Source organism: Xyrauchen texanus, chromosome 25, assembly GCF_025860055.1.
Source record: "Xyrauchen texanus isolate HMW12.3.18 chromosome 25, RBS_HiC_50CHRs, whole genome shotgun sequence".
Classification (NCBI taxonomy): Eukaryota; Metazoa; Chordata; class Actinopteri; order Cypriniformes; family Catostomidae; genus Xyrauchen; species Xyrauchen texanus.
The window spans coordinates 6,788,963-6,813,993 of NC_068300.1; the positions used below are offsets into that span (position 1 = coordinate 6,788,963).

At 38.4% G+C, this 25,031-nt stretch overlaps 2 protein-coding genes across 2 annotated transcripts in view; both read right to left on the reverse strand.

Moving 5' to 3' along the window:
• The window catches only part of LOC127619070 (RING finger protein 150), a 30,527-nt gene extending 24,578 nt beyond the window's left edge, over window positions 1-5,949 (reverse strand). The window contains exon 1 of the mRNA XM_052091800.1: window positions 5,219-5,949. Coding sequence (XP_051947760.1) covers window positions 5,219-5,666 — 448 coding nt within the window. The 5' untranslated portion in view covers window positions 5,667-5,949. The remainder of the gene's footprint in view (window positions 1-5,218) is intronic.
• Window positions 5,950-10,950: 5,001 nt separating this feature from the next.
• On the reverse strand, window positions 10,951-21,461 carry LOC127619264 (uncharacterized). Its single transcript, XM_052092112.1, has 8 exons — window positions 21,262-21,461; window positions 19,403-19,759; window positions 15,304-15,327; window positions 15,051-15,130; window positions 12,517-12,622; window positions 12,216-12,329; window positions 11,546-11,737; window positions 10,951-11,229 (listed from the first exon to the last, which is right to left on the reverse strand). Exons 1-8 carry the CDS (start codon window positions 21,380-21,382, stop codon window positions 11,165-11,167), a joined length of 1,059 nt encoding a protein of 352 aa, XP_051948072.1. The 5' UTR covers window positions 21,383-21,461; the 3' UTR covers window positions 10,951-11,164.
• Window positions 21,462-25,031: the final 3,570 nt, after the last annotated feature.

Consider the following 25,031-nt stretch of genomic DNA (forward strand, 5'->3'; position numbering starts at 1 on the left):
TCAGTGGTTGCTCGCATCAAATTCAAGGTATTGATGCTTGCTTACAGAACAACCACTGAAACTGCACCCTATCTTTATTCACTACTTCAAGTCTATGTGCCCTCCAGGAGCTTAAGATCAGTGGGTAGGGCTGGGTATCGTTCAAAAACATTTTATTTAACATGTACAGAAGCATTTACCACTACAAGTTAGCCGATTTGGTTTGTTGGTTTGTTTACTAAACGTTAACCGTACCTGTCGGTGTCCCAATCATAGCACTGCTGCATTCATCAGTAGTTTTGAAGGAGAACGCGTGTGGTGGGCATATTCAAGGAAGCTCTGCGGCAGGACACTGAGAGGATGACTGCACCGACTCGGTCTTGCAGTCGAAGACGGAGCAACTTTCTGCTCTTAAGTTTATTCAGTGCACTGTCAAGTGCTTCGTCAAATTTGTCATGTTGCCAGTCTTGGCAGTGATTATCTTGTTGCAAATATTGCATTGCGCGCTGTTGACATCGAGCCTGGTGAAATGTAGCCACACTTTTGATCTTTTCCACATCTATCACATGTATGGGGGTTGAGACGCTTTCACACTACAGCCTCACGTGTGAGCCTTGTCTCTGGGTGTAACCAGCGTAAACTAGTGTTTTACCTTGATGCCTAAACACAGCCAATCACCGGCACTTTAGATTTGGACACATCTAGCATGCTACGTGCTTATCACTGACGTCTATGAGATTAACCCCTTAGGTATTGAAATTTGGGACCGAACGAAAAGATGTTTTCCGATACTCGATTGTTTTGAGGCAATTCGGTCAGTGCCTAAAATGTATTGAACTCGATATCCAGCCCTATCAGCGGGTGAGCGGCACCTCATGGTACCATCTCACAGATGCACAAAATCACTTTCCCAGACCTTCACTTCATCCATTAAATCGCAGGTTTAATGACCTTCCAAACCCCACCTGAGCAGCAGATTCTATAGCCACCTATAGCCACTATAGCCACCAACATCTAAAGATGCATCCCTTTCATGAGCACTTGACTTGTCTTTCTTCTCTACAAAAAAAATATTTTTATTAATAATTCTTGTTCACCACTCTTTCACCTTCCTATCAACTTGTGCTTCTCTAAGCAATTTGCAACTTTGTATAACAACCAAACCTTACAGAAAACCTTACAACTCTAAATACATTTCAAACAAGACACCAAACAAGAGAGACTGAAAGTAAAAGAGAGATAGATAGAGAGTGTCAGCGAGAGATAGAGATCATACATGAAAAGAGAAACAGAAATATTTAGGTAGAAGGGAGGAACTAAATGAGCAACATTTTTACAATGAGACGAAACAGATTGAGTCACTAGATAAAGAGATCACAGTGACAGTTTCCACTGAGAGGTGTGTGGAATGAACAGAATGCTGATTTGACTGTTCTAGTCGAGCCTGAACATCAAGCTTCTCTCATTCATGACATCCAGGTGTGTTCTCACATCTGGAAGTCATGAATGAGAGAATCTTGGTGTTCAGGCTCGACTAGAATGGTTAAATCAGCATTCTGTTCAAACACAGCTGGGGCACTGGAAATTCTGGTGTGAAACACTCCAACCACACCTCTGACCCCCATAAAACCACCAGGCACACTGTGAATGTACCGAAACGAACCTTAAAACCCTTTCCTGGAGCATGCAAGTTTTTGGGACTCCTTAAATATACTTACTAAACAAATGAAATTGGCAAACACTCATGTCTTAGTGGCATTTGAGTCCCATGCTACTTGTTTTACATGTTACTATAATTAATTACCATAGTAATGACAACAAACTTTAACAATTACACATTGTTTACATTAATATGATTCATTGTAACATGAACCCTGTACTGTAAAGTGCCTTTAATAATCCAACCATTAGCAGCCTTTGTTTGCATCAGACGTTTCTGAGCAACTGCTTGTAATCTTCACTATAAAAGTATAAAAAGACCCTTATTTTTGTACACACTACATTCATTCTCCTATACATTCACCATTACACAAAACACATGCACTTACCACCATGCATAACCATATATAATCCATTCACCATCATACATAACCAGGTACATTAATGCATTTATCATCACTTATGAACTGATATACATTAATGCATTTACCATCATTTATAACCAGATATGCATTCCCCAGCATTTATAACCAGATATAAATTAATGCATTTACCGTCACACATAACCGATATAAATTAACGCATTTACGTCACACTTAACAGATATAAATTAACACATTCACCATAATTTACAACCAGATAAGCATTAATGCATTTACCATCACACATAACCAGATGTAAATGAATGCATTTACCATCATGTATAACCAGAAATGCATTAATGCATTTACCATCAAACATAACCATACATCATTAATGCACTTACCATCACACATAACCAGATGTAAATGAATGCATTTACCATCATTTATAACCAGAAATGCATTCATGCACTTACCATCACACATAACCAGATGTAAATTTATGCATTTACCATCATTTATAACCAGAAATGCATTAATGCACTTACCATCTCACATAACCAGATGTAAATGAATGCATTTACCATCATTTATAACCAGAAATGCATTAATGCACTTACCATCACACATAACCAGATGTAAATGAATGCATTTACCATCATTTATAACCAGAAATGCATTAATGCACTTACCATCACACATAACCAGATGTAAATGAATGCATTTACCATCATTTATAACCAGAAATGCATTAATGCACTTACCATCACACATAACCAGATGTAAATGAATGCATTTACCATCATTTATAACCAGAAATGCATTAATGCACTTACCATCACACATAACCAGATGTAAATGAATGCATTTACCATCATTTATAACCAGAAATGCATTAATGCACTTACCATCACACATAACCAGATGTAAATGAATGCATTTACCATCATTTATAACCAGAAATGCATTCATGCACTTACCATCACACATAACCAGATGTAAATGAATGCATTTACCATCATTTATAACCAGAAATGCATTAATGCACTTACCATCACACATAACCAGATGTAAATGAATGCATTTACCATCATTTATAACCAGAAATGCATTAATGCACTTACCATCACACATAACCAGATGTAAATGAATGCATTTACCATCATTTATAACCAGAAATGCATTCATGCACTTACCATCACACATAACCAGATGTAAATGAATGCATTTACCATCATTTATAACCAGAAATGCATTAATGCACTTACCATCACACATAACCAGATGTAAATGAATGCATTTACCATCATTTATAACCAGAAATGCATTCATGCACTTACCATCTCACATAACCAGATGTACATGAATGCATTTACCATCATTTATAACCAGAAATGCATTAATGCGCTTACCAGCTCACATAACCAGATGTAAATGAATGCATTTACCATCATTTATAACAGAAATGCATTAATGCACTTACCATCTCACATAACCAGATGTAAATGAATGCATTTACCATCATGTATAACCAGAAATGCATTAATGCACTTACCATCACACATAACCAGATGTAAATGAATGCATTTACCATCATTTATAACCAGAAATGCATTCATGCACTTACCATCACACATAACCAGATGTAAATGAATGCATTTACCATCATTTATAACCAGAAATGCATTAATGCACTTACCATCACACATAACCAGATGTAAATGAATGCATTTACCATCATTTATAACCAGAAATGCATTAATGCACTTACCATCTCACATAACCAGATGTACATGAATGCATTTACCATCATTTATAACCAGAAATGCATTAATGCGCTTACCAGCTCACATAACCAGATGTAAATGAATGCATTTACCATCATTTATAACAGAAATGCATTAATGCACTTACCATCTCACATAACCAGATGTAAATGAATGCATTTACCATCATGTATAACCAGAAATGCATTAATGCACTTACCATCACACATAACCAGATGTAAATTTATGCATTTACCATCATTTATAACCAGAAATGCATTCATGCACTTACCATCACACATAACCAGATGTAAATTTATGCATTTACCATCATTTATAACCAGAAATGCATTCATGCACTTACATCACACATAACCAGATGTAAATGAATGCATTTACCATCATTTATAACCAGAAATGCATTCATGCACTTACCATCACACATAACCAGATGTAAATTTATGCATTTACCATCATTTATAACCAGAAATGCATTCATGCATTTACCATCATTTATAACCAGAAATGCATTAATGCACTTACCATCACACATAACCAGATGTAAATGAATGCATTTACCATCATTTATAACCAGAAATGCATTAATGCACTTACCATCTCACATAACCAGATGTACATGAATGCATTTACCATCATTTATAACCAGAAATGCATTAATGCGCTTACCAGCTCACATAACCAGATGTAAATGAATGCATTTACCATCATTTATAACAGAAATGCATTAATGCACTTACCATCTCACATAACCAGATGTAAATGAATGCATTTACCATCATGTATAACCAGAAATGCATTAATGCACTTACCATCACACATAACCAGATGTAAATTTATGCATTTACCATCATTTATAACCAGAAATGCATTCATGCACTTACCATCACACATAACCAGATGTAAATTTATGCATTTACCATCATTTATAACCAGAAATGCATTCATGCACTTACATCACACATAACCAGATGTAAATGAATGCATTTACCATCATTTATAACCAGAAATGCATTCATGCACTTACCATCACACATAACCAGATGTAAATTTATGCATTTACCATCATTTATAACCAGAAATGCATTCATGCATTTACCAGCATGTATAACATGACATACATTCACCATCATTCATAATTACATATGGAATAATGTATACACCATCACTCATAACCAGATATGTAACAGATATGTAAGTTGTGTAAATAATGTTGTGATTGTAATAGTCATACTGCTCTGTTGCTTGGAACTGCACCCAAGACTTTCACCCACTGTTGCACTTGTGTACATGGTTGAGTACATATAATATGCATATAGCTTTCTATCACACATAAACACGCAAGCATAAATGCATTTACTGTCACACACAGCCAGAACTAAGATATGCAGTACTGACACACACATTCATGTAGCATAACTGGTATGCATTCACCTGGATGCGGCATGGTTATGGTCTCATTAGGGTTGAGAGACCCTACGTTGAAGATGACCACAGCTGATGCGTTGTGTCCAACGGCGTGTCTGATTTTATCTTTGAACGTGCAGTTCCCCGTGCCGATGAGCGCAATCCACGCGCCGTGTCCGCGCGGCGTAAATCTGGTGTTCGGGTCGCACGCGTGTCTGTCCTGCGTCGCGGCGGGCATCGCCAACACGCCTCTGGCCTCGCGTTTGAGCGAGTGCTCCCCATAACGGCCGCACTCCGTCTTTTCCGTCCGGACCTCGGCCGTGTCCGGATCCACGTAGGTGATATTGACGAACGCCGTGTACCATTCCTCTTTCTCCGCCACCGTGAAGTCCAAACACAGCAGATGCACGAAACAGAAGGACAGCAGCCAGGTGGACAGAGCCAAACTACGACAAGTCCGGATCACAGACGCCATAATATTATTTATTATTGTTGTTGTTGTTGTTATAACGATGATTATCGAGGTCGCGCGTTCACTCCATAATCTCTCTTTGTGCGTCTCGACCGCGTCATGCGTCCCAATATTCGATAATCATAATCGATTTATATAAAACGACAAACTTAAACGCCCCCGTAGTTTCTTTAATAAAGTCTAATGCCTGTTGCATGCATGAGAAACGCTTTGGTCGGGTGTAAACGCGAGATGGAGCGGCGCGAACGGCGGCATTGTGACCGATGTTTACGGTTCTCAGCTGCTGTTATAGAGAAAAATCCGGAGCGCAAAATCAGCAAACAGCGGCCACTAGCGGCGGAGCGACGATCTGCGCATGCCCATTAAGGGACTGTCGGAAAATTACACCATTTGGTTTAAGCGTTGAACCATCTTGCCTATGAAGCAACAGTAAGGACAAAATATATTTTATATTCTCACTTCTCTCCGTTTCGTAATTAACTTTAAGCACTGTGATTTTAAATAAATATACGTACTCCATATTAATGTATTAATAGAGTGAAATAAATGTGTAATAATGCATAATAAAGTATTTCTATTTGATGTATTATATTTAATTATTTATTTAATATATGTGTAGTTGAATAAAAAACATATTTGTATGAATATGATTTACATTACTGTAGTACAAACATGTTATTGCATTATAATATTAGATTTTTGGGGGAGTGGAGGAATGTGCTTAAAATAAAATGTCACAATGCAAAAATCTTAATAGGCATCAATTTCGTTAAGCAAAATATAATCTTTTATATTTTTCTTGTGATTTTTGGGGGATAAATATGAGAGACATTTTCAAGAGATTCACTAATCACTTTGGGAGTGTCTGAAAAGTCCAAACATTGTTAAAAAGCAACAGTTTTGAGAACAAGTATAATTTTCAAGTACTTCTCGCCATTTCGTAATTAACTTTTCAGTAGTTACTGTGATTTTTTGGGGGGATATACAGTATTAGGCAGCAAGTGAACAGTCAGTTCTTGAATCTCATGTGTTGGAAGCAGTAAAACTGGGCAAGCGTAAGGATCTGCGTGACTTTGACAAGGGCCAAATTGTGATGGCTGGACGACTGGGTCAGAGCATCTCTGAAATGGTAGGACTTGTGGGGTGTTCCTGGTATGCAGTGATTAGCCTATCAAAAGTGGTCTAAGGAAGGACAACTGGTGAACCGGTGACAGGGTCATGGGTCATGGGTGCCCAAGTCTCATTGATGCAAGTGGGGAGCGAAGGCTAGCCCGTCTGGTCCGATCCCACAGAAAAGCTAATGGAGCACAAATTGCTGAAAATTTGTTTACCTGGGGAAGAGATGGCAGCAGGATGCACTATGGGAAGAAGGCAGGCCGGCAGAGGCAGTGTGATGCTCTGGACAATGTTCTGCTGGGACACCTTGGGCCCTGGCATTCATGTGGTTGTACTTTGACATGTACAACCTACCTAAACATTGTTGCAGACCATGTACACCCCTTCATGGCAATGGATTCCCCGATGACAGTGGCCTCTTTCAGCAAGATAATGCGCCCTGCCACTCTGCAAAAATTGTTCGGGAATGGTTTGAGGAGCATGATGAAGAGTTCAAGGTGTTGACTTGGCCTCCAAATTCCCCAGATCTCAATCCGATTGAGCATCTATGGGATGTGCTGGACCAACAAGTCCGATCTATGGAGGCCTCATCTCTCAACTTACAGGACTTGAAGGATCTGCTGCTAACGTCTTGGTGCCAGATACCACAAGACACCTTCAGGGGACTTGTGGAGTCCATGCCTCGACGGGTCAGAGCAGTTTTGGTGAACGAGGGGGACCTACACGATATTAGGCAGGTGGTTATAATGTTGTGACTGATCGGTATGTGTATATATATATATATTTATGCATATGCATTTCTTCGAGAGTTTCACCCAATCTCTAAGGGACTGTCAGAAATGTTGTACCTGAAGTACGGGATGTTCAGGCTAATATGGGACCGTTGGCAACCCATTATTCGGACATGAACTTTAATGTTTTTATTAGACAATCCTAAAAATGCTTTGAAATGCTACGACAAGTGCTAAACATCATTGAAAATAAAACAACTGCTAAAACAAGCCTAAGCTGGTTTGACTGTTTTCAGCTGGTCTTCCAACCTGGTCATTTGGCTGGTTTTAGAGGTTTTTGGCCCTTGAAAGATGGCCAGGTTGGGAGAACAATTTAAACCAGCTATGAGCAGCTTAAACAAGCTAAGACCAGCCAAACCAGCTTAAGCCCAAAGTATTCTTTGTCTTCAATTAGACGCGGACGCTCAAGGCCCTTGTATACTTCGTTTATCGGCGGATCGGATCGCACTCGGTCCACCACGTTGCCTTTCAAAATATACTCTTTTGACTGAGAGTGAATATGCACTATGACTGTATTTTACTACAACTGACAAAATGATTTGCACTAATTAGTGGGTCCACAAGGTGGCAGCACTTCACAGTTGAGCCTTTGCTTTCACAAAGAGGCGTCAGAAGATGTAATCGCCGCTAAACAACAGGAGACGAAGGTCTCGAACAGTTGATGTGCACTTCAAGAGCGCCTGTGTGAGGAGGTCAGGAGATACCTTTGTAAAACTCGAGTCTGAAGGACTATAAAGACATCTTTATGGCTCTAAATTCCTAAAGAGAAATAGTCCGGTATCTCATAGCAAATGGTAGCACGCATGCGCCAACTGCTCGTGTATGCGCGTACAGCCAAATGGAGTATACCTCGAAAGGCTAGCGTTCTTTTGAACGAAGATTCTTAGCGTTTGCGTCGAAACTGAAGTATACTTTGGGCTTTAGGCTGGTTTTAGCTCTTTTTTTTTCAGCAGGGGTTACACGCTCCATTGTATAGAAAACCCAGAGTTCATGGCAAGTTTGCCGCACTGATCATTTTCACATGCAAATGAGCTTCGTGGCAAACTTGCGGCAAATTGTCCATTGTTGCCAATGGTTTGCCGGAGGTCCACCACTAGCTGCAAACTTCTGGCAAACATTTGTGGTGAATCAAATGCTTATTTGCATGTGAAAGTAACGAGCGACAAATTTGCTGCAAGTTAGTGGCTAGTTTTGGTGTTTTTGTAAGGGACATTATGAATATTCAGACATCTGAATATGTATACAAACATTGGACCCAGGAAGACCGCACACCCCAACATCAACGTGTGCTTTGTTGTCTTAAGAGGTTTAACTTTTGCTTCTTTTAACCTTTCATGTTTCCCGAATGTCTCTGTTTTGAGTCCCTTGAGTTGAGGTCTATAGGGTGCAGATGGTCCTGTATAAGCATGTTTGTATAGCTAATAAGCATGTGTGTGTGGTCTGAGAGCGTGTGTGTGATGCGCATTTCCATCTGTTCTCTCGCCTTTGCTGTCTGCTGAAGATAAAATATGTGATCCCAAGTGAGCACAAACCACAACAACAAAACCCAAAATGGAAGTCAGGACCACTCTGCCACTTCCTTGGAGACTACCACTGTCGTCCAGCATTCACCTGCCTAGAAAAAGTGAGCTATATGGAAGAACAAAACCGAGCATAAACATATCCGTCTTCATTTCTGTCTATTGCAGCTCACTCAAACACCAGCAGGGAGTGCTATCTCACATCATATTTTCTCACAAAATCTTTTTATCGCACCTGGTTCTTAAAAAACACTCTAAAACCAACAGATTAGGTAGTTGTCCACCCCCCTAGAGTTTAAGATTACATGTAAATTTAATATTTTACTTGTGCTAGCACCATCTTTACATTTTCCTTCAGCGGCTCTCTTCAGATTGGGAAGTCCCTTCGGCTATCTTTAGATATCCTTAGTTATGGCGTTCTTTTCTATAATTTTTTTTGTTGAAAAAATGGGACTTGTCTTAAATGGGACCTATTATGCAAAAGTCACTTTTACATGGTGTTTGTACATAAATGTGAGTCGGCAGTGTGTAAAAGTCCACCCACTCCTCTTTCTTATATGTCTATTAATCAAAAAACAGTGTGTCAAAATGAATGGCTTTCGTTTCTGCTCTAAAGTGATGTCACATTAGAGCAGGCCACGCCCACAACTGGTGACGGACTCCACCCTATTATCATAGCTCCTCCCCTGAGTGATCGACACACAGTCCACCATTGTTTACAGTGAGAAGATGAATAATGTCTCATAAGTGTTGTGTTGTTGGCTGTAAAGGTGAACATAAGAGTCTTCATGTACTCCCGACATCAGAGCCACTGAAGACGCAGTGGACAAGTTTTGTTTTTGAAGGAAATGTGCCCCAAAATATACAAAAATGTGTGTATGTTTGTGGAAATCATTTTACACCGGACTGCTTTGTGAATGAGTGTCAATATAAAAAAATGTATTCTCTGTTCCAGCTTTATATCCTGAAGATGTATCGCACTTTATATTTTGTGAATGTTAGCAAATCGCCTTTCCGAATGTGCTTGTCAGCTGATTCCACGGCTAATGCAGCTAAAGTTAGCATTGTCTCTGATTGTATTCACTAGAGCCATGATAGGGCGAGGAGCAACAGCTCATTTGCATTTAAAGAGACAGTGTGTTTTTGATTCCACCCAAAAAGAGACATTTACAACATGGTATAATAAATGATCCGTGGGGTATTTTGAGCTGAAACTTCACAGACACATTCTGGGGACACCTGAGACTTGTATTACATCTTGTAAAAAGGGGCATAATAGGTCTCCTTTAAGGACTCAGTGATTGTGTTCCTACATTGTTCGATCTGTGCAATTTTGTACATCTTATTGATCACAGTTTTAGCGCAATGTGTGGACTTTTCAGATGGTCCCTTACCCACCCTCCACAGTATTAGCACGTTTTATCACAACGTGTGGACTTTTCAGACGGTCCCTTACCCACCCTCCACAGTATTAGCATGTTTTAGCGCAATGTGTGGACTTTTCAGATGGTCCCTTACCCACTTTAGGCAAAATTTCCAACTTATATCAATGTTAAATTGGCGATCTGGAACGATTTCACCATGACGCAATCTGACCAAGTTTAAATTCGGGACACATCATTTCATCTTTAAATACGGGACGATCCTCTATTTTACGAGACGTTTACGACATTTTTTAATTATTTTTTTAACAGATAAGGAAAATTAAATTGAACTACTATGAAAGTATGTGTAATTAATATTGCTCTCAACTCGTCCACCGTGTTGGGGGAATGTTTGCCAATGTGTTCTAGGAATGCCTTTTCTGTAAAGAATAACACATGCAAATCCTACCTTGGATTTGGGAAAAAATAAGGTGTTTATCAAATCATTTTTAATGAACATTTGTAAAGTACAATTATTTTCACACAATCTTTATCAAATGATTCCATGATATCATGAGTTATGTACAGTAAACAATTTCCATTTACAGTAGATGAAAGTATGTACTGTGTTCTCCTAAGCATATGTAGATATAGTTTTAATCTTGGTATCAAGGTCCTGACATCTCGGCTGCCATTTTTGACATAGACTATTATGCGTGTTCCCTTGGCTCGTCTAGATTAATTTCGGTAAACAGCTCCTCTGATGCTCCTCTCCCTGTAATACACAAAGCACACGTTACAAATGTCAATATAACAATATATGCATAGACCAATATTCATTTTACACTAAACACACACTCATATCTCTGAGACACTTCTAAAAATTTATAATTTGGCATAGATTTACATACATTAAATATTCATATCTGCTAAGTATGAAATCAGCTGTTCTGGAGAATTAATGCCCACCCGCCTGCAGATATACATATGTATATGGGAAAGTGCATATCTGTTTGTAATGTCATGTCAACTACCCAAATACATAATGCATTTGTCGACTTTGAATCGACTGTATTTCTGCCTGAACTGACCCGCAGTGGTTACATTATTGTTGTTTTCATTTTGCACAGCATCATTGCTGTCGACTGTTGTCGAACTGTTCATCTCGGTTTCTCCTCCGATCAGATCCAGATCCAGATCCAGATTAAACGCCACTTTCTTCATTGGCGGCGTGAGGCTTTGGCTCGAGGGGAAACTGTTCTCTTCTGGGACATTCTGCTGTTCTTTAAGATAATGGATAGAAAGACTTTGTCATGACTATGGAAAACATTAAAGTCTAGGTCGACTGATTTATCGTTTTTGCCGATTAATCGGCACCGATAGTTGCTTTTAGAACCATCGGTTATCAGCAGAAATCAACATCGACAGTTTTGTTGTTTCCGTGGGCAGCATGCTAGACTAGGACTGAAGCCTCTGGATTAATCGGTTATCAGCTTTCTTCCAACACATTTGTTATCGTTTTCAGAACAATCCAGTATCGGGTCGACCTCTACATTAAAGTGAGCTCAAACGACCCATTCGTTCCCCTTCCAAGGATAATGTTACATTGGATAATAGTAACCACCAAGAGAAGCTCTTGGTAAAATATGAGTATATTTCAAATGTATATTTTCCTCCATTCTGTCCGATGTCTTGACATGTGTTCTGAGATTGCTTTATCTGTGAAGGATACATGCGAGCAAACTTTGGCTTGGTCTTTACCATTTTCAGAATCAGGTGTTTGTTCGTTTTTCTCTCCTGTGCACCCATTGGCTATCGGACTGGACTTCTCCTCTGATTTGTCTTCTTGTATGAAGTCCAGACACACCGGCGAATCTGAACAGAGACACATACGGAGAGATGAACAGGTTGGTATTTAATTATTGACCAGAGAGATGGCAAAAATAGTATAGACAAATAAATCATGTTGAGCAATTAAGAATCATTTCTTCCTCACTTAAAATGCGTTGAACGTCATATACAGCGGTATTTCAAATAGTAATCTGTGTCGAATTATTCTTGCCTTTGTTGGTTTGTTCATAGCTTGCACATTGCTGTTCCACGCTCCTCAGAGGTGTATCGTAGTCATTTGGGGGGCCGCTGGCACGAGTAAGGTCAAACGAGTAACTCTACAATAAGAATTGGAGGTTAGATAGGTGTTGAATGACATTGATTGATGAAACTGTCACCATAGTAATAGCTATTACATTTCCTTATCGATGACAAACTAACAAACAAAATAATTGACAAGAAATGTATAATTTTAGACATAGTCATTTAAGTGAATATAAGCAAACTTCTGTCAATGTTCAGTGTCTAAACACGGACTCTGTTGCAAACCTTAGTGAGCTGCCTACCTAGACTGCATCATAGGTGTGCTCACAAGGAACGCCATTTTCCTTACTCCGTTTAAAGGGTTAAGAGAAAGCGGTTTAACACACCCAGGTTATGTGGCCATGTAAATGCATTTGCGGCATTCTTACAGGTTTTTGAAGAGGACACATGTGAGTGGAACAGACCGGATAACTAACATCATTGGATGAGCCCAACACCATGTCAACACAATGGAAATAATTCAACATTTCTGGGAGAACAGTGGGAAAAATGAAAATCACATTCACTATAGAATATACCGACCAATGTAAAATATCGACGGTCCCTCACGTCCACTTACAGTATATGCACTGGGGGAATCCCAGAGTTTTAGACAAGAGGGAAACCCCCACTGATGCAGTACAATTCCACTGAGTGCCAGGATGGAAAGTTAAGTAAAAAAACAGCAACAATTCTAGGAAATAAAGCGAAGCAACCGAGATTAAAATAGCGAAGTCTTCCTCAGATCCCGTGTTTGGTTTTTTTACTCAAGCGTCACAGAAAATGAAGTTGCTGTGGAGAAAGCTGCTTACTGACGAGCTGCATGTATACAGGAGTAGAGTGAAAGGTGCGAACACAGTGTATGTAAACAAGAATGCCTCTTTCCAGATTTAAGCAGCTTTCTTGCAATAAAGGGCTTCCTGGTATCTTGGTAAACGAGCTCACTGTTTCTAAACAGTAGGCAGCAAAATGACGCTGCCTTAGGCCAAAAACATACTTTACACAAGTACGTGTATGCAGATGCAAGCGCTTGGCCAACGCATTACTGATGCGCTGTCCGGTTGAACATGGTGCTGGTGTAGTGGGCTAAGGTACGGAATTGGTAAGCAGGAGGTTGCTGGTTCAGTCCCCACAGCCACCACCATTGTGTCCTTGAGTAAGGCACTTAACTCCAGGTTGCTCCGGGGGGATTGTCCCTGTAATAAGTGCACTGTAAGTCGCTTTGGATAAAAGCGTCTGCCAAATGCATAAATGTTAACAAATGGCGGTAACAAACCTCAGTGCTCAAGGGGGCGATAGAGTTACCTTCAAAAGTCTCCATTAAAACTGGATGTGTTATTATTCAGGCAAGTTGCTATAAAGACTTGCACAGCAATATTCCCTTCAAACTGTTGCTCCGCCAGGACAGCTATTGACTTGAAAGAGAAAACTCACCGTAGAAGTGGACAGTTCACCCTAATCTTGCTATAGCGCACCTTGTTTTAATGTTGAAAATTCAACGTGTTCTTGCGTTGTGTTATGTATTGCGGTCTGACACATTTTGGTACACAACAATGCAAGAAATCGAGCTTTCGTAACTAGAATAATCTGTGTTAACATACTTGTGTAGAGAATGTTTCAGCAAGGCAAAATATATGAACAGAATGATGGTGTCTCGTGGCACATTTTAAAATGGCGTGGCGTCGTATCAATGAAACATGTTGCTCCTGCGCGAGACACTGAAAACAGCGAAAATCCGAGCTATGGTCAAAGACGTCAATCTAGTGCATGTTCACTAGGGATGTCAAAAAATATCAATATATTGATTATTGATCTATTTTTTGGAGGTATCGATATATTAAAATGCTGATATTTAAATTAGAAGCCAAATTTGCATGCTTTCCAATTCACTCAGTTGGCCTCTGTTTAACAGTCTGGCGTAAGAGCGTTGGGAAACTATGCGAGTTGCGCTCATGGCACTGCAGTGTTTTGATGCCGAGCATTGGCGGTGTGTGCGTACCATTTGTAGCAAATAATAGTTACGAATTTTATAACGTGTCATGTCATCCACTGGGCACTTCCGGTGTGCGACCCCCTTAAATTGACCCTGCCACTCACACTTTACCAAAGTTGTGTTGAGAAATGTGTTTGAAAATACAAAAACTATTGCGCAACAAGCTGACCTATTTATATCTGAAGAAATATTAAAATAAAAATTAAATCCATTTAAAAATGCACTATATTAGTGTTCTGTATATTTGTAAATGCATATTAAGAGTATCATGTAGTTAGCTTAGCAATATGCTAACACATTGCTAAATAGTACCGCCCACTTTGAAATCTCATTGGTCCAAATCCCGCTCTACATAGCTGTACAGTATATTAAACATCACATATCTTCTGATTGGCTGAGAGTGTGTCACGATATGCAGCAGTTACGTGTTTAGTGTTGAAAGACAAATTAAATGAAAAATAAAGTCTTACCCTTCCTTTCTTTCTCAGAAAATACAAGATGCCAAGAAGAAGTATGATAAGAATCAGAATGAAGATCAAAACGATGATGCCTGTGAATTTATATGGATATTTGTTGATATGGTTTTCAGTGTACAGTGAAAATTGTCATTATTCAAAATAAATGTGCAATTCATGTGAAAATACAGAGTGTTTCAAGGTGCATTTACAAGGAAATTAAGAACATTATGACGGTATCTGTGTGTAGAGAATCAGGCAGGCTCACCTCCTGTGTATTGTCCTGAATTATCTGCAAAAAAGAAACAAACACCCCATCAGAAATACTGACAATACACGGAGAAATAGTTGAGTTAGTCCGAATCATATATTTATGATGAAATCATGTATTTAAAAGCAATTAACTTTGGTATGAGTGCATTGAAATTGAAAGTTCATAGAACCTTTCAGAACCTGCAGAAGTTTAGCAGAATCTCCAAAAGGACAAAAAAAGCACCTTAAAGCATAATAAAAGGAGTCCATATAACTTCCTGTCATTGTATGGAAAAGAGCAGCTTGGTCATTCTGGAACAAAGAATGTCTGTGGGTTTTAAAAGGTTCAATGAGGGTGACAAAATTATGATTTTTGGGTGCTCTGTCCCTTTAAGTAAGAGCAGAGACATGTTCCTGATGTGGCAAGTGTGCAATCAAAAACTTGCAGAAAACTCTCACCCACACACACACACACACACTCACACACACACACATGTTGTGTTTCCATGTTTTATGGGGACTTTCCATAGACATAATGGTTTTTATACTGTACAAACTTTATATTCTATCCCCTAAACCTAACCCTACCCCTAAACCTAACCCTCACAGAAAACTTTCTGCATTTTTACATTTTCAAAAAACATAATTTAGTATGATTTATAAGCTGTTTTCCTCATGGGGACCAACAAAATATCCCCACAAGGTCAAACATTTCGGGTTTTACTATCCTTATGGGGACATTTGGTCCCCACAAAGTGATAAATACACGCTCACACACACACACACACACACTCACACACACTTTAAACCACTCAGATCTCAGAATGACACTCTTTACTCTGTGAATGTATTTTCAAAACTTGTCAGACACATTTGGTAGGTTTTAGTTACCGCACCATTGAAAAACTTACATCAAAAATACAAAAATATTTGTTTCTGTATTTTTATTTTTTGGATTGTTACATTATGTTAATAACAAATAAGACCCCTCAAACCCTAATGCAATCTCATTCTCTCACATACTTCTACTGTAATGCGAAAACAATACCAATATATTATTTAACCCTTAAATGCATATCTCAGCTGTTTAATATTCCTCAACCTTTCTCTTCAGAATAGTGTAACAGGGGGACTGGGTATCTCAGTGAGCATTGACGCCGACTGTTCAGGGCGTGCTGAGTGACTCCAGCCAGGTCTCCTAAGCAACCAAATTGGCCCAGTTGCTAGGGAGGGTGGAGTCACATGGGGTAACCTCCTCGAGGTCACTATAATGTGGTTTGCTCTCGGTGGGTCGAGTGGTGAGTTGTGCGTGGATGCCGCGGAGAATAGCGTGAAGCCCCCACAAGCACTAGGTCTCCACGGTAACGCGCTCAACGAGTCACGTGATAAGATGCGCGGATTGACGATCTCAGACTATCACAGGATCTCTATTTCTTTGTGTATTACAAAACAAATGAGTGCTATATTTACATAAATGACAACTATATCACGTTCATTTTCTGTATGACAATTATCAGAATTCACTATGCGTGAACACAGGGGCGCAATAATGGGGTATGCAACAAATCCACCGCATAGGGGCCCCCCGGCTTTTTAGATGGTCCCTTACCCACATTAGGCAACATGTACAATGAACATCAATGTTAAATGAATGATCTTGAACGACTTCATTGTAACACCATCTGACCAGCTTCAAATATGGGATGTATTGATTCGATACAGGACGCAAATTTCCGTCTTTAAAAACAGGACGATCCCGTATTTTAGGGGCAACCCTAACAGACACACACACACACACACATACACACACACACACACACACACACACACACACTCTCTCTCGCACACACACACACACATACACACACTCACTCTATCTCTCTCTCACACACACACACACACACACACACACACACACACTCTCTCTCTCTCTCTCTCTCGCACACACACACACAAACACTCTCTCTCTCTCTGCACACACACACACACACTTTTCTTTAATTATGGGTTGTCCTCATAAACCACCTTTATAGCACAATGCCCTTGTATCTACTAGTGTATAACCTAAATCAATTTCCTCTCAAACCTCCAAAACCAAACCACACAAACACACACACACACACACACACACACACACACACACACACACACACATACACACACACACATTACACTGGCTGACAGATTTTGCCAGATGTGCAGATTTTGCTGTTTCAGAAAGAAATTGGTACTTTAATTCACCAAAGTTGCATTCAAATGATCTCAAGCTATAGTCAGGACATTACTGATGTAAACAACAGCATCATCACTGTTTGAAAAAGTATTTTTTGATCAAATCGAGACAGCAGCATCACTCCAACACCTCATCCTTGAGTAATCATGCTAAATTGATCATAGAAAGTTTGTCCAGATGCTCAGGTGACCTTTGACCCCACACTTCCTGTAGCACTTGCCATAGGTGTGTCTGTCTTGTCGGGCACTTCTCACACACCTTACAGTCTAGCTGATCCCACAAAAGCTCAATGGGGTTTAAGATCCGTAACAATCTTTTCCAATAATCTGTTGTCCAATGTCTGTGTTTATTTGCCCACTCGAACCTTTCCTTTTTGATTTTCTGTTTCAAAAGTGTCTTTTTCTTTGCAATTCTACCCATAAGACACCCCTTCTCTTCTCTTTACTGTTGTACATGAAACTGGTGTTTAGCAGGTAGAATTCAATGAAGCCGTCAGCGGAGGACATGTGAGGCGTCTATTTCTCAAATTAGAGACTCTGATGTACTTATCCTCTTGTTTAGTTGTACATCTGGTCTTCCACATCTCTTTCTGTCCTTGTTAGAGACAGTTGTGCTTTGACTTTGAAGACTGTAGTTACACCTTTATCAAGCATTGTATCGCCTTCATTCCTCAAAACAATGACGAGTTTCTTGACTGACGAGTTTCTAGAGAAAGCTGTTGCCATTTTTGACCTAATATTGACCTTAAGACATGCCAGTCTATTACATACTGTGACAACTCAAAAACAAACACAAAGACAATGTTAAGCTTCATTTAATGAACCAAACAGCTTTAAACTGTGTTTGATATAATGGCAAGTGATTTTCAAGTATCAAATGATCAATTTAGCATGATTACTCAAGGATGAGGTGTTGGAGTGATGCTGCTGTCTAGATTTGATCAAAAATGACTTTTTGTGTGTCTGTGAGTTGTTGGTTTTACTAATATTTGTATTAACTGACTTTACTGAGTTAATGAATTGGGATGTTTGAAAGAAATTATAGAAAACAAATATCTTACTCTAAGTTTTCTCTTTGTAACACCACGGTAAGCAATCATAATGTGGCATCATTGCAAAAACTAACACTTCAAACCAACCTCAAACCAAAAGAAGGCTAAAATTGGACGCACATTTTGATTTTTTAATGTCTAATGTTGGCCTAAATATGCATAACTTCTCTGTTTGCTACAACCAAGCAAATGAGTGGACCTCTGCAGCAATCTATTGGTTATAGTTATAATTTCAGGTCATTTTAATAAAAAATAATATAAAATCCAGTAGAAGGCAGCAATTTGCCCCTAATGCATGACACATTTTTCATATTTTCTCCATGTAATATTGTCAGCAGGACTTTTAATTTCTTTCTTGTGTTATACGTGGTGATCTGGCACTGGATTGTTATTTTAAATGTTATAGTAGGACAGAATAGATCCGGGAACTCCTTTTACTAGTGGCGAAAACTTTACTAAAACATCAATCAGTCCCCAAGTGGGACTTTAGTGGACTAACAAAATCCCTGGACCAACAGTTGCAGATATAAGGATACAGTTATCAAATTAATTATATAACTAATGCATAATCAATTATGTATATTGGAGAACTTGAGTTGGTCAACAAGAATGTCTATTTAATACATTTTCAACCTAATTAATATTCATGAACTTTGTGAAGTCACAAACCCCCCTCCCCCAAAAACTGTCCCCAGCGCATCCAAGGTAAACACTAGTTAACACTACACTGAGCATAAATGTAAACCACCAAACAAACTACCATAAATGACAACCAACGCTGCCAATTTCAAATCGTTTAATCAGCTTTGAGAATTACGATGTCCCTCTAACCTTTGCTGACAGTAGGATTGAACATCTTCACGTCTACATGGTGCGTGGGACTCTCTGGACGTCCTGTTGAATGGAACGTTGTTTCGGTTGTTTTGATGGTGGTACTGCCCTCCTCTAAATTGTCATCGTCATCTTCTGTCAGTTTCTCTGTGATTGTTACAGTAGAATAATTTCGGACTGTTGTTGATTGTGCAATTAAAGCGGTGACGGTCGATATGATTGAGGTCGCAATGCTTGAGGTCGCAATGCTTGAGGTCGCAATGCTTGATTCTTCTGAAGAGGAGGAGGATGATGATGATGATGATGATGAAGATGATGGTGAGGAGAACATCCCATAATCACACAGGAGAAGAGCAACTGAAAAACATAATAAAAAATGACCCAATATATACAAATATTTTTAATGATATAATGCTATCTGCAGATCTTTCATAGATAATGATACATAGCTAAAAGTTAACCCTTTATTTGACACTGTCCTTGTGACACATATTACATATATTGACTGTAGTCATAACGTAAATATGCATAATTACAAGCAACTAACCCTAACCTTATAGTAAGTTAATTACTGTAGTAATAATCAGTAATTACTTGAGTAAGTAGACTGTAACAAGGACACAAAAATAAAGTGTAACCAACCATTTTAAGAAACTGGTAAATAGGATAGTTATTAAAGGGTTTGGTCACCCAAAAATGAAAATTAGCCCATAATTTACTCACCCTCAAGCCATCCTAGGTGTGTATGACTTTCTTCTTTCAGCCAAACACAATCGGAGTTATATAAAAAAATATCCTGCTCTTCCAAGCTTTATAATGGGAGTGAATGGTACCTTAGATTTTGAAGCCCAAAATAGCACATCCATCCATCAAAAAAGTAATCCATACGGCTCCAGGGGGTTAATAATAATAAAGCTAGGATATTTTATTAATATAAATCCAACTGTGTTTGGCTGAAAGAAGAAAGTCATATACACCTAGGATGGCTTGAGGGTGAGTAAATTATGGGATAATTTTCATTTTTGGGTGAACTAACCCTTTTAGTCTGTATTGTACTCCAAAAATGATTTTTGCAGCTTGTTGGATTTACTTCAAGTAAACTTTGAATAAGCTAAAGCAGCACAATTCTAGCACATTTAGTCACAAATTGATTTCATTGCGTTTTATCCATTTACATTTTTTAAAATGGAAGTTTACTCAATCAATTTGAGTTGAGACTACATGAATGCTTATTTTGTGGTGTTAATGTACGAGTGCTGCATAGATTTTTAAGCGGTTGCTATTAAATTGACAGTGCAACAGTTTCACTCTCCTTATAAATAAAATAAAGTTGGATCAACATAAAACAAATATTCAATAAGCCTTTGTAAATAAAGTTTGACAAACCTAATAAAGTTGAGTGTACTACTATAGTACGTTCATTTGACCTAATCCAACCATGTTGGCTCAATAAAACTTAATTTGAATGAGAGACATTAAATTGCTTGTTAAAACGTTCCACAGTTCAATTAAGGGTGATGACTTAATTTAGAAGTGCAATTAAAAAATGAACGTTTTTAACGTGTTTAAGGTTATACAGCAAATCAATTTAACTTTTACATTTACATTAACACTTGGAAACAACCCAGAGTATAACGTTATATTCTATATATTCAATAACAAAAATAGCTTTTATTGTATTATTCTTTTTTTAAAGCATGGATATATGAATACACTTATATATATACAGTTTTAAACATTAGTGCATTAGCCAATATTGTTAAATATGCTAAGGCTCATAGACTACTCTATAAAACGTTGTTTTGCATCACCAATTCTTCCCAAAAATGTATTGAATGAAAGAATGGAAAGTAACTTACCAAACACATGTAATAGTACACAGTAAGTGTGCATCTTCATCAGTATGTTCTTCTTTGGTAGACAAAAACTGTCAAGCTCCACCAAAACTACATCTGAGTTTTCTGCTCTTTTTTTTGTCATCGTCGCCTTTGAAACATGCCAACCACACGGTGGCCTGAACAGGATGCCAGCAGCACACAAATATACGTGCAATGCACCATTGCTTACTGTTCAGAGGAAGTGCAACTCAGTGTGTTAACTGCAACCTGAAAGCAAGACATTATAACTTTCACCTAAAACACTGTTAGCCAACTCAAATTTACCATACTTAAAACAGCTCTCTAAACATGATCTTTGATGCATTTATTACAAACGATGCACACCATCACTAATTTGAGGTTGAAGCAAATAGATTGCACATTATTTACTAGATGTGCTTGTACATTTTTAAGACTATTATGGCAGGATAAACATGAACACATTTATAATTAATCTAAACAAAAAGAACAGATGCTTCAGTAGAGAAACTGTGTTTAGATGCTTTTAACAGGTTGTTTTTGACATTTGAAAAGATATTGTGAGAGATGCAAATTCCCGCCACACTCCATTTTCTCCTTTTAAGCCATTTTGAAGGAGGATACAATTTCGACCTCTAGTGTCCGTGTGACGCTTTACAGTTCATTTTCCAGACCACACCTATCCAAATGCAAAACTTTTTTAAACGTTTCTTTTTCTGTTTGTTTGTTTTTTTTACGGTTACTTCAAGAAAGAACAATTGTAATTTTCTCTCCTTTTTTTCAAAGTTACCTTTTCTAAATTGTGACTTTCGAAATTATTTTTTAAATAATTGACTTACATTTTTCTTTGTCTTTGCGTTGTGTGCTGTATGTAGGTTGAGGAGTAGTTTAAAAGGCTTGCCTAGCACTCGAGCAATAGCAGGAGAGTGGACAAACCATTTGCACGACCAACTGAGGGCCAACTTGGCGCCAAGCACATGTCTACACAATGGTGCGTTCACATACAACGCGATTACATTCAAAGATAATGCAAAGATGCGAATAGACGCGAATTCACGCCGGGTGACGCGAAAAATTCGCATGATGCGTCGTCGCGAAAGCCTATCAGCATTGAGATTGTCCGGATGTCACTGACGTACTGATGCAGTAGCAGAAGAAATCTGGAAAAGTGAATAAAAATATTGTTGTAGCGGTGTGTGACACAACGTCATACATGTACAGAGACCGGACGAATAAAGACATCGCTCGGAGGAAAGTGAGCGAGGAAGTTGGTCTTCTTGCTAATTCTGAAAACATACATACTTTGTATGTAATCGCGCCGCACAAAAGCTCGCATACAAAGTGAATGCAAAGATGCAAATAGACGCGAATGAAGGGAATGCCGCAAATCGAAAGTGCAAAATCGCTTAATTCCCGAATTCACGAAATTATATGTTTAAACACAAATTTATAATGCGAGGCGAACATTTGCTTCGCGTTGTATGTGAACGCACGTTGTATGTGATTCACATTCTTTGTGCATATCACTACCTACTGGGAAAATAATTTATAGTAAAAAGGACTTAAATGTTGATAATTTTCTCACCCACACCTATCATATCGCTTCTGAAGACATGGATTAAACAAGTGGATTACTTTTATGCTAACTTTATGTGCTTTTTGGAGCTGCAAAGTTTTGGTCACCATTCACTTGCATTGTAAGGACCAGTAGAGCTGAAGTTTTCTTTTAAAAATCTTCATTTGTGTTCTGCTGAAGAAACACACTCATACACATCTGGGATGGCATGAGGGTGAGGAAATGATGAGAGAATTTTCATTTTGTGGTTAACTGTCCCTTTAAAGGAATAGTTTACAAAAAAATAAAAAATAAACAAACAATTATCTCATTATTTACTTACCCTCATGCCATCCCAGATGTCTTAAAGATAAAACTTCAGCTCTATATGTCCTTAAAATGCAAGTGATTGGTGACCAAAACTTTAAAGGCAGTATAAATGTAATACATATATGACTCCAGTCGATCATTGTATGTCTTCTGAAGCAAATCAATAGGTTTGTGTAAAAAATAAATTATTATAAATTATTAATATTTAAAACGTTACAAGCTTTTAAAAACCACTTCCGGCCAGCAGCTGACGCTAAGCGTGACGTAAACGCGTCGGCGATTTCACGCGAGAATTCGGAAGCGGCGCTTATTTACAACATAAGAACGAACGTCTCGCGAGAGTTCGGCCATTTGAAACAGCATCAGAGATACAGATGGAAGCGCCGATTTAAAGTTAAAAACATTTTAATGATCGACTTGTTTCGTACATAAACATATTTCATATGAAATATGTCAGAAGTAGTAATATTTCTGTTAATCTGCCAAGCAGTTGTGGTTATTATCTGAAACAATAATCTCAAAATGGCCAAATATCTCATAGATTTGTTATTGTTTGAGTCTCCTTGTGTAGACTGAACTTAATGTTCACCAGATGAGGCTGAGATCCGTCAGACTGCCGGAAAGCCAACAGATTTTCATCTCTGGTGGCGGTTGCCATGGTTACTGATGAGAGAAAACGAGGACAGATATGGTCGGAAATACATCCCTGGCTATTACTCACTATATTTTTGTCTTTGAGTAAAACGCATACACTGGTTGTATTCTACTCTTTGAGAGCTTTCCAACGACATATGACACATGGCATTTGCGCGAAATGTGGGAGGTACTTCCGCTAAGAAGTAAACACAATTGTAGTTGCATGGTACATTCATTCATGTTTTCGTTGCTGTGTTGATCATTCATTCATACTTCTAGATGTGTGAGCACAGCCTGACGGAGCTTAACAAGGACAACATAGAGATAGCCGTTCCATCTTTAGAAGAAGTTTGGACGATTTAAAGAAGTGGCCTCAGGATGTATGTAGAGCTACGAAATGCACGTTATCCCTGAGCTCTATAAGGACATTGTAGCGTGTTCTTGCCGAAACGACTTGAGCTAAACATAATACAATACTCACTAAGACCTTGTTTATAGCTGGTATTTGTTTTGTTCAATGATTCAAAATAAAATGACCCACATCTTAACAGGTCTCTGTTTATTGACTGATTGCACATTACATGGTCTTGTACTTCTGTTTCTCAAACCATTTGTAGCATTTGCTGTACCACAGTGCCATCTGCTGGATTCTTGAAGAACAACAGGTATTGTAATTTATGCATATCATCACAGCATTTAGATGTATCTCGGGTGATCCGATCACATGTGGTCAGGAGAGACACTTCCGGTGGAAGTTCATCCCACATCTGTTGCCCCAGTAAGACCCCCAGGAATAAGGTAGATTTTGCACCAAGGTACTTGATGATTATAATATTTATATACCATAATCTTTACATGATAATCCCTAGTAACTAAAAAAAATACAAATGTTGTTATCATCATGAAAGTATTACCATGGTAACATTTTTGTAAAGACATGTACCCTAACATCTAACAACAGAAAATTAATTTACACAGAGTTGTTAGAGTTTAATTGCTCACCAGAACTCACAAACACGCCGATTTCTGTCTTCTCGCTTCTGCACTCACACTAATTTAACCCTTGTGCGACCTTTGGGACATTTTTGTCTTTTTCATTTTTATTTTATTTTTTCAATAATTTTGGCTGCGTCAACGGCATAATTTTTTTTGCCAAAGGTGTGTACTTTTTGGGGGGAATTTTGATATTTCAACCTCAGTTCCTAAAATCATCTATAATACACTGTGTACACAAAGTTGTTACACTCGGGAC